Below are 11,459 nucleotides of genomic sequence, written 5' to 3'. Positions count from 1 at the left end.
AAGGGCACTGTTTTCTCTCTCTCCCCCCTCCCTCCCTTTTTTTTTCTTTTCTTCCTGTTTTTCCTCTCTCTCCCATTTCTTTCTTTCTTTCTGTCTTTCTTTATCGCTAACTTGTGAATGGCAGCCAATCAGGGGCAGAGTCGCCTCAGCTTCAGCCTCGGTGACATCCACCGCCAGAAGTGATGCACTGCTAGAGAGAAAGAGAGAGGAGGGGGGGTAGGTGGAGGAGGAGGAGGAGGAAAGGGAGGGGGGGGAGGGAGAGACAGAGAAAGAGAGACAGAGAGAGAGAGAGAGAGAGAGAGAGAGAGAGAGAGAGAGATGAGAGAAAGAAAGTGTAGAGGAGGAAAAGGGAGAGAAGCCAGAGAGCGGGGAGGAGAAATGGAGCGAGGGAGGGCAGAGAGAAAGAGAGAAGCACAGAGCGAGGGAGGGAAGCAGCCAGGAGTCTCTCTCTCTCTTCCTCTCTCTCATGCACACACACGCACACACACTCCCATACACATTCGCACCAGCTGTGCTGTTGTCAGTCTTGGAATGTAAGCACTGCCGTGAGGAGTCAGATTCTCCGCCGCTAAGCACTGCTAAGGAGTAGGAACAGAGCCGCCGCGCACTCACTGACACAGATGGATGCTAAGCCGTGAAAACCAAAAGGTAAGGGCTTTTGCTGATTAATGTTTAAGGATATATTTGTGTGTGTTTTTTTTTTTGTTTTTTTTTGTCTGCCTCCAGACTCCAGGGGGATGATTTGCCTCTTGCACTGTGACAGAGCCAGACGGATGCAGCAGTGTGGATAGCTCTTGGAAGAAAAAAAAAAGTGTTGCAACTTCAAAGAGGTTGATAAACCAACTGAAGTGGGCAGTAATTAGATTTGATGTCCGATACAGAGATTTGAAGTTGTCTTTTCAGAGAGATGTGCCTGGAAAGAAATGAATCAAAGTGTTTCAGAGCAGGACTGTTGATTTTTTTGTCTTCAATTGATTTCAATTATTATTTTAAATCATTGCTCATTACTTAAAAATCAAAGAGGAAATATAACAACATGCAAAAGAAAATAATTCCACTTCATATTTACTCCCTTTAAAACATTCTCACAGTCAGTCTATGCCACCTGTCACATGCTGCACATGTAACTTAAATGACAGCCTTACAATTAGACTCACACTGTGCTTCTATAAAGACCGTCATAAACTTTGTGACTCATTCTAAACTGCGCTGCATGTAGCTATCCTCCTTCCATACCGTGCACCTGCGGATGCACACACATCCTATACGTGCACATGTGCTATTTCTAAATGAATCCCTTTTAAGAGTGTGTGCACCTGTTCAAGTGTCTCTGCATGAGTCTGTGTGTGTGTGAGTGTGTGAGCGCTGAGGCAGTGGTGGCAAAGAAATCACACTTTGTGGGCAGATTTGATGGGGAGGCAGTGTACCGTTCATATCTAAAGAAGAAAGAGGAGAAAAAAAAAAAAGAAACATGGAGGTGTTTATCGCCCGTGTTCAAGCAGCGCGGAGAGAGTGCACCCAGCAGTGTTCCCGAGTATGTACATGTGCATATCCTCCACAGCACAAACTTAATCCACCCTTCACTCTTTTTCTTCCTCTTTCCTTCTTTCTTTCTCTCTCTCAGTAACCGCCTCAGTCCTCAGTGTGCTGCCTGCCTGCCTGCTGCTGCCTCGCACTCTCTCTCTCTCTCTCTCTCTGACAGCTTTACAACCACTGGAGTGATATTGTAGGGTATGCTAGTGTGCTCCAGGTCGCCCATGTAAAGCCATTATTGTTTAGCGCAAATTAGCCGCTAACAGGCGGCCTGAATTATTGTCAGATATGGAGTGACCTTTCGGCGTTTGGAATGAAAAAAAGAAGTGGGAATGTGTTCTCCCACACAGGCTCAGGGGCTCTCATGAGCTTTCACACAGCTGGTTTTAGAGGATTAAGCATGAATATTTATTTGTTGTAGCATGTCGTGGAGGGAATAGAACACAGGGGAGGGAATAAAAAAAAAAAAGGAATAAAAAAAAAAAAGATTGTATCAGTACATCCAGGCTTGTTTGAGACTCCTCTTATCTTTTCTCAGCAATTTACTCGCACACATTTTAAGATATTAAGCAAAACACACTTTTAATCTGTAGATTCTAACAACTTGTCTTTACCCGTACAACCCTCTAAAATCATCACACTATCAGAAATGTATTTCTTAATTTTAAGGAGTGGATTGTGTTGTATTTTCAAAGTCAACACACCCTTTTCAAGAAAAAAAAAAAAGCATTCCCCCCTCCCTGTTTCGAGTAGCTTTTCAACAAGGAAGTGTGCACTGTATCACAAAAATTGCTTAGAGGATTTCAAAACATGAGTAAAGCTTGCTGAGGTTTGCCAAAGACTGCAGCCGGTTGGAGACGGGATATATGGGGAAGGACTAGGGCTCCACCAAGTGGAGGTTTGCACAGGTGCTGCTGCATCTTGGTGCATCAACGCCCCTCATGCTAGATTTACACTCTCTCTGTCTCTGCTCGCTGCTGCTATGTCAGAGCCGGGCGAGCAATCACCAGAGCTCCTCAAAGTGCCAATCACACCGCACTAGTTTTCACTCAGCTCTCATGGTGTAGTTAGTGTTTGTGGTTGTAAAATGGACCGCATTTATGAAGTCTTAAATCAAGTTATGTGGTAAATAGTGCAGGTAGAAGTGATCACAGAGACTAATCACGACACCGCTTTTATGACCTTGCAACCCCTCAGCTGTCCTCTCTCTCTCTCTCTCCATCTTTTGTCCTCCTTTCTCTTAATAACTCTGCACCTGTCTGGGTTTATTCATGCTCCTCAATATATAGACTTGTTGAACTCAACGGCAGAGCAGTAAGCTACAATTTAAATGCTGCTTAAATGCCAGCAGTTTAAAATTTGCATTGTATTTATGCAGTAGGTGGGAGGACTTGGACGGTAGATGGCTAATTATACTGTCTACATATACGTAGTTCTGCATATGGGGGAATGAGTGTATGTGTGTGTGTGTGTGTGTTTCTCTCTCTGTGTGTGTGAGATTGTCTTGGTTCAAGGGGTTGCTGCATTTATGATAAGGAATCACAATCTGAAATACCGTATGGATCCCAGGGGAAGCAGGGTCATGCTGTCTATTCTTGGATAGATGGATGAGCAACGAATAATTACACCAAGTCTAAAAAAAAGAAGATAATTTTAGATATATGCATCAAATGCAAATTTGTTGTACTACAACAGGAAACACAATAGCTTAGAAAAAGGAAGTAAAATAAAAAACCTTGCATAAACATGGGAGAAACCATCGATAGGCACTTTGCATCTAAATGGACTGAGGATTTGGAACTGCAAAAGGATGCATATACAGTCCACACATGTATCTTGCATACACTACAAGTCAAAAGTCTGGGAACACCTTCTCAGTCAAGAATTTGTATTTATTTTAATTATTTGAAACATTGTAGATTAATACCAAAGACATAAAAACTATGAAAGAACATATATGGAATTATTTAATGAACAAAAAAGTGTTAAACAAAGCAGAATATGTTTTATATTTTAGATTCTGTAAAGTAGCCCCCTTTTTCCTTCATGACAGCTTTGCACACTCTTAGTATTCTCTCAGTCTGTTTCATGAAGTGGTCCCCTGGAATGGTTTCTAATTAACATGAGCCTTGTCAAGAGTTCATTTGTAGAATGACTTGCCTTCTTAATGTGTTTGAGACCATCAGTTGTGTTGTTCAGAGGTAGGGTTAGCACACAATGGATAGTCCTATTTGACTACTGTTGTAATCCAGATTATGGCAAAACCAGATTATTAGATACGTTTTGATGTCTTCAGTATTAATCTACATAATTAAAATACATAAAAAGCCATTGAATGAGAAGGTGTGTTCAAACTTTTGACTGGTAGTGTGTATAATGAACAATAATTCATTAATTTGACTAAAAACAGACAAAAAAATCAGTCTCCCAAATCCCTCCCAAACCCTGCATCCTGACTTCTGAGTTCCTAATGAGAGATATAAAGTGGACTCAAATAATCCCTCATGCCCTGTGAAAAGAAGCCACTAATCAAGCATGGTTTACCATCACGCACTGCACTGACAGAAAAAAAAAAAAGCACTGATGTAACTAATGGGGCCGAGAAACGGAGCTGAGATGCGTCTGAAAGTGTTTTGCATTTTGCCCATGAGACCCCCGTATAGGTCTTCACAAAGAACTCTCTCTCTATATATACAATGAGTCAGGAGTAATACACGAGTAAAGGAAGAGGGTTACTGTGGATGCTTTCAACCAGTGTGCTGTAAAAGCAAGAAAAACGCCTTGTAATAAATGCAACAACGTGTCATATTCAGGCGGCTGTGGGGTAGAAGTACGGCGTGACAATAAAACCCTGCTAACAGAGGGTTATGTTTACAATAATCTGTGCCAAAGGTTGCAGCAACATAGGGAGCAGATGGTCAATTTAGGTGTTTATAGCCTCCCTTGTATGGAGTATCATCGATTTATTATGCATGCAGGACCTCTGGAAAAGGGTTTACCATGCAGCCAGACTTGTGCTGCACATTGCACCTATAATTATTGTCCTCCTAAAGTCAGAGAAGCCATAAAAGTGCTTAGTTGCAGTGCTCAGTTTAATGTTTGTGGGGAAAGCCTGCATGCTCAATTTTTTTTGGGTTGGGGGGTGCTGCGAGTGCATACAAATTTCCAACAGAGTAATGTGCAAGGCTGTGCTTTTTCGAGGAAGCATATCCTGATGAACAGCTAGTTTATATCTGATCAAAGATATTCTTATTCAGCAAAACAAGAATGTATAATTTTGCGGATTACAAAAGTGGGGCACGGCGGGGCTTCTTGCCAGAGTGTGTCTTAGCCAAGATTAAGTGTAACAGCGGCTGAAAACACTTTAAAAGCATATTTAACAATTCCATCCCTTTACATCTCTGCTTTCAACGCCAAGCCATATAAGCTGTCTGCAACTTAATCTAATCATAAACAACTTTTTTTCTTAATAAACTCTGCTTTAATGGGCAAAATAAGTTGCGATAATTCAGCTTGAGTCTATAGGATCTGGCAGGGACTCATCCCCTCGCTCATCCTTTTAATGGAGTGTTTGGAAGAATTCTAAAAAGACACACTGGCCCTAATGCTTAATAGGCACGCCACATCAAAGATTAATATCCAGAATGCTATTAAAACTCAAGGACAGGCTGGAATGATAATTAGAAAATGCAATCACAAGCATCAGACTAGATTAATTGCAAGGCGGCATTTCCTGATTTCAGGGATGCACGTGTCACACTCACGCCACGTTGTGGGCATGCACAGGGAAACAACATTAAAAATGCAGCACTGATTGCTCAGTACTTTCTGTCCTGGCATCAGATAAAGAAGCATTGTTGCAACTCATATTTTAAGTCGTCTTTTTCAACATGTTTGTCGACTTTTTTTGCAGCTACGGTCAGATCCAGTGCACCGCTGCTTCTTCTGCTTCTGCTGCTACTCAGATACATCCCAGAGTTCTTTGTGTTTCACTGTGTTAAGCCCTAATGAGCCAACTTTAACAAACTCAGGCGAGAACTATTGTGAACTTGGGTGGTATTTGAAAATTATTGCTGATTTAATTAGCTAAAGCTGTCTGAGTGACTAAGAATGATTTACGTCGGGATCTCATTAGCTCACTTATTTGATTTTCTATTCAAAGGATTACATTCATTTATATTCATCAATGGAACCATAAGACTAATTTGCTCACAGCGAATGCCTCCACTGACATTAAAGTCCTTATTTAAGAGCGGGCCGAACAAAAGCAAGAGGAATTGTGGAAAGTAGCATGTGCCTATAACGCAGTATTCCCTTGGGGATTCAGTGAAAGCTTGTCAGGATAACTCTCATATGGGAAACTACTAAATGGGCTCTATTAGAAAGAGAGGCAAGATTTATTAGGATTAACTTCCAAAAGAGCATAAATTATGCATGCAAACCCAAATTACCTATCAGGATGAGTCCTAATAGGGACAGAGCCTTGGAGAAGTATTGGAAGAAGACTACCAATAACACAAGACACCTTATTATAGGCACAAATCTGACACATGCAGGGGTATCATTTCAGGATGAAAGAGGTGTACAATGTGAAATCTTAAAGGAATAACAAGTCATCTTCCCCCTTTTGAATGCAGGATTGAAATTACAGTTTGGACTGAATTGGATAGAGGAGATAAAAAGACACGTTTACCTCTAGAGAGATGCATCGGTGTAGTTTTGCTCTGTCGTGTTGGTACGGTATTGAATGAGTGTGAAGCAGGACATAAAAATAAAAACTGCCTTTCAGCAGAGCCTTTTTTTTTTTTTTTTTTTTTTTTTTACAGCGCTGCCTTTTGCTCCTGTCAGAAACGCTCAGCTCCTAGAGGTGCCTGTATTATGCTGTTCAAACACACTCACCGGCTGTGAAGAACTGTTTGCGGATCAGTAATGCAACTTATAATTAGTGCAGCTTGCTCCTTTACAACTCAAACACAGAGGAAGACGGGGACATGACAGGGAGTTGTAGCTGCAGTTATTAAACTTCATTTGGGTTTGACATTCATTTAGCTGCTGATGCACTACAGTGATTGCAGTCTTTTTTTCCACTGTGGTGGATTTTTTAAATTCCTCGTCGTCATTAATCACTTCCATTAGTTTTGCATGCTTTCCTTTTAAAAGATCATTACATTTTATGACAAAATATACGTCCAAATATTTTTGGGGAAGTTGGAGTTTAATAGTCTTAGACTGTTTTCACTTTCTCTCTCTCCCTAGAGAAATTTATACTTGCAGTTAATTCAAGCCATTACATCCACTGTTGTCTGCTTTTATGATGTTAAACTAGAGGCTTTATTACAAGCTATGAGGGCACCAGACAATGGTTTAAGTCACAAGCATTAAAGTGATGCTGTGCTACATTATAGATAAATATAATCCATAATAATAAAATATTAATCTTAGGATCACACTCAACATGATTCCTGTTAGCAAACAGTGAAAACCAAGGAAGTCACAACCAGCCAAACAACACCCAAACTGACCACCAGATAATGGTTGTGGGACTTCAATCAATCAATCAATCAATCTTTATTTGTATAGCGCCAAATCACAACAAACGTTATCTCAAGACGCTTTTACAAACAGAGCAGCTCTAGACCACTCTATGTCAAATTATGAACAGAGACAACACCAAGGCAGGGTAAGACTCAGTCTGACCTTAATCCACCATGAGCATTGCACCTCGCAGTATTTAGCTAGTTATAGCGGCGAGGACAAACTTCCTTTAACAGGCAGAAACCTCCAGCAGAACCAGACTCATGTTAGACAGACATCTGCCTCGACTGAGTTGGGTCTGGAAAGAGGGATAGAGGAGAATAAGAGAGAGAGGGAGTGGTGATAGTGATGAGACGAGTAGTAGGAGGAACCTACGGGACAAGGGAGCTCAGGAACTCCAGAAAGGTCTTTGGTTAGTAATTTTAATGGGACAGGAAGAGTTAAAGTAAGTGATGAGGGCGTCGGGGGGAAGGAGGTGAGATAGGATCCCACTGTGTCAGTGCGCCAGTTCCCAAGGCAGTCTAAGCCTATGGAAGCATAGCTAAGAGCTGGTCCAAGCCTGAGCCAGCTCTAACTGTAAGCTTTATCAAAGACGAAAGGCCTTATGGGGCTAACACTAATCCTAAACACAAAAACACCTTAAAACACTGAACAAAAGTGACTTAATATAAAATGGCAGACATAATTAACTATTCAACCAAGATCAACCTAAGTCTGAACATAACAAAACACAGCAAAAGCCTCTGAAGGAGAGGCAGACGGGCAGCAGTCCCTAACTCAAATGCCTCTTCCCTACTGCAGGCAGCAGTGGACTTTTAAAGGTCCAAGGCCGGGTGAAAGTAATTCCCTTAATTAAGGGGCACCTGAACAAACATACAGCCGTAAGACCCCCACCCTTAAAACAATGAATGAATAATTTGTAACGCAATCAAATCACACACAATACGAGACTCTCTCTGCTGACTGATGTACTGCATCTTGACAACCTGTGGCAGCTGGTGCGTTTTACTCCGGGGGGGTAAAACAAAAAACACATAAATACAAAATATACATATTCCATATAAGGTGTAACTACATTTTTTAATGCAGTGTACTACATTAAATGAAATAAAAGGCATTTAAGTGCATTTGCAGAGTTGAATGAGCCTATTTTTTTCCATGTGGTTTCTTCATGTTTTTAGCTTTTCCTGAGAGGTACTTTAAATCAGTTATACCTGAATCCTACTTGGTCGGATCCTGAAGCAAAATAAAACATTTGCAATCTCTAACAAACCACTGGCCAAACCCTCTTTGTAAACCAGCTCCTTGAACACACCCCAGTGTAATTTATCTCCCCTTTGTTAGCTGTTTCATTTTGATGTCAATCTGATCAGGTACAAGCTTTTTCTTTCTTTTTTTAAAGGGATTTTTTGGGGATTTTTTGCCTTTATTGACAGGACAGCTGAAGAGAGACAGGAAATGTGGGGAGTAGAGAGTGAGGGAAGACATGTAGTGAATGGTCGACTGGGTGGGAGTCCAACCGGCGACCTCTGCAACGAGGACTATAGCCTCTATACAAGGGGCGCTTACACTGCTAGGCCACCAGCGCCCCAGGTCCAAGCTCTTTAACTCTCAGCTTCTCCTGCAAAGATCCCCTCCCAAACAACATTATTTTCAGGGACTAACAGCTCAATTCATGACTCCAGCATCAGCCTTTCTCTCAGGTTCAACAACTCAACTTTCTTGCAATGGACCCGGATTTACCGCAATGCAACATGCCTTGTTCTTTTTGTCTCAAGTATAGGGATAAAGCCCTTTTGCTGCCACTTGCTGGCTGATGCATTTAGCTCCTGTGTCTTGTATTAAAGATGGGCGGATGCACATGTGCAACTTGAAAGTCAAAGGAGGCCTGAGGGTGCAGATGATTGCACGCCATACCAGAAATACGTGGCTGATCAGCAGCTTTCGACACATTCATTGGAATCACTAGCAATGCAATATATGCCAAGTACTTTTATATATTTCGATGTAATTAAAATGTATATTCAGTTACAGTCTGCCATCCTCCTTTTAGTGGGACGAGTCTGGCTGCATGGTAAACCCCCTCTATTGACCAGCCGCAGTTCACAACCCGTGCAAAGCATGCACTTCACTATGTCCTCTGTACATCCTTTCCTGTTACTTCCACACATGAGAGGCTTGCTTTACATATTAAACACACACCATACTACACCACATGCATATGTTAGTGGTAGTCCACCAATCTTAAAGAGTAAGACTCAGCTGGTACCACTACAGAGAGATCTAAAAGAGGCAAAGCTGAGGATTTCTTCTCTGCAACTAAGTGACTGATGAAGTCTTTGTGAAATGGGACTAACTTTTATGTGTTGCCTTGATCAGTGAGTGTTTTGTTGCTGCCTCCACTGCATGAATTATGACGTTTCATTTCCATGAGTTAAGAGAAATCTTGCAATGATATCTTTTGTGCAGAGAAGTGTTTCCCTCTTGTAGTCGGCAATCAGTCTCAGGGTTTTTTTCAACCCTACAAGGATTTAAAGCTTACTGTAAAAGACACACATCTAAGCATTCTGGACGTGCCTCTTGACTGAAGTTTCCTCTTTTCACAGGGATCTAAAGGACATCAAAGAGAGGAATACAATGTCTGTTCTGATGACACATCCTATCAGAAGCCTATTACCATAATTCACAAGTCATCCCGGACGTTCCCCAGCTGATTGGATACCATGATAACCAATCAGGTTCTGCTCCTCCTGATGCTCTCCATCCTGTGGCCCAGCGCTGCCCTGCCTTTCACGCCTGGGAATATTGGGAATCTGTTTGGGATGCCGGAGAGTGATGGGAGGGTGCTGCAGCGCTCCAAACGTGGATGGATGTGGAATCAATTCTTTCTGCTGGAGGAGTACACAGGAAATGACCATCAATATGTCGGCAAGGTAACGTGTCCAAACATATTGTCTGCAGACTAATTATAGAAGGTTTAGCTTGTTGAAGAAGTGTTTGATGTAATTGGGCGAAGATGAATGAGCTGCCAGGACTCTGGCTGTTACAGGCACAGTTAACCGGAGCTATCAGACACACGGCACACTAACTGCAGTTTCTGCCTCCAGCCTTACACAGTTCTTTGCTAGGTTTCTTTTTAATCACAGCGTACGAACTGTGAGAACTCCACCACTCCATCACACAGTCAGAACAGCTTTTGTTGGGCTGATGCTATCAGAGATGATTTTTTATTGTGAACCAAAATAGAAAATCAAGTGTTTTTAACCACTAATTAAAGTCATATCTGTCAGACGGGCTTCATAATAATAGCTGAAATCAGTCAATAACACCAAGGATACATGAGTCATCAGCCAAGAGAGCTGGAACTTCCCGTTGGCAAGTCCTTTTTTAAAAACAAGGCCGGAGCAGAAATAGACTTGAGCTTGTTTCAATTTGGATATCAAGAGATGGGAGGACAGGAGCGCCTTCTAGACTCAGATTGAAGTCATTTAATGTGCTCATTGGACTCTGTGAACACCTGGAAGTCATCATAACAACTCAAAAACACACTCTTTATATATATTGAAGCATCTTGATAGTTGGCACGTTCTTGTCAATGCATAAACACCAGCTAGCTTTGACACCAAGCCTCCCAGAGGGGGTCAAAGTGCTGATAATCCCAGGATACTCTGTGCACTATGTAACAACTAGTGTTTTCTTAAATCTAAGCTATCTAACAGCCATTATGCATTTTCCAAAATGACAAAACCAACTTTGTTCTGCTTCTTGTTCTTCTTTCTAAAAGGTGAAAAACCATGACAATGATTACAGCAAACACCTGACTTAGGGCTGTTGCAATAGCCGATAACTGTTTTAAAAAAAAGAGAGATGTTTATATTGTGCTAAAAATCAGCATAACCTGAAACTAATTGGTGGAAAGTAGGAGGCAGTAGTGGTTCTTTAAACTGGTTGATGCCCACCAGAAAACAGAGGACAGACAAAGAAGGAGCAGCGGCGGCAAAAGAAGAAGACAACTTGGCGAGCTAGTTAGCCTTAAACTCAATGTGGCTTTCATTGCGGTGCAAATCATGTCAGAAGAAACAGATTAAAGCGAGGTACTCAACCTGCACTTCAAAAAGGTTTCATTAACAGTTTGAGAATTTGGGGGATTTTGTAATAAAGACAGTGTGTTTGAGGACACTCCAGTCTGCAGGAAATGTGGAACAACAGTGCCTCCAAAAGGGAGAAAATGGACAGAGAAAAGCTAAAGACATGATTGGTGGACATAAAGCCAAAGATATCAGAGTGGAGTGGTTAGCTGTCTGTGGTCTCACACATAAACTCTATGTCACTGCATCAGCTAATGATTTTGATTTAGTTGGCATATTGCTGTCCAGAGTTTTGCTTCCAGT

At 41.6% G+C, this 11,459-nt stretch overlaps 1 protein-coding gene across 1 annotated transcript in view; it reads left to right on the top strand.

Moving 5' to 3' along the window:
- Positions 1 to 284: 284 nt before the first annotated feature.
- Positions 285 to 11,459, top strand: part of cdh10a (cadherin 10, type 2a (T2-cadherin)) — a 57,032-nt gene continuing 45,857 nt past the window's right edge. Inside the window, exons 1-2 of the mRNA XM_034705857.1 lie at positions 285 to 648; positions 9,675 to 10,001. Coding sequence (XP_034561748.1) covers positions 9,792 to 10,001 — 210 coding nt within the window. The 5' untranslated portion in view covers positions 285 to 648; positions 9,675 to 9,791. The remainder of the gene's footprint in view (positions 649 to 9,674; positions 10,002 to 11,459) is intronic.

The sequence above is a fragment of the Notolabrus celidotus genome, chromosome 17 (genome assembly GCF_009762535.1).
Source record: "Notolabrus celidotus isolate fNotCel1 chromosome 17, fNotCel1.pri, whole genome shotgun sequence".
NCBI lineage: Eukaryota > Metazoa > Chordata > Actinopteri > Labriformes > Labridae > Notolabrus > Notolabrus celidotus.
This window is presented reverse-complemented; position numbering and strand designations above follow the sequence as displayed.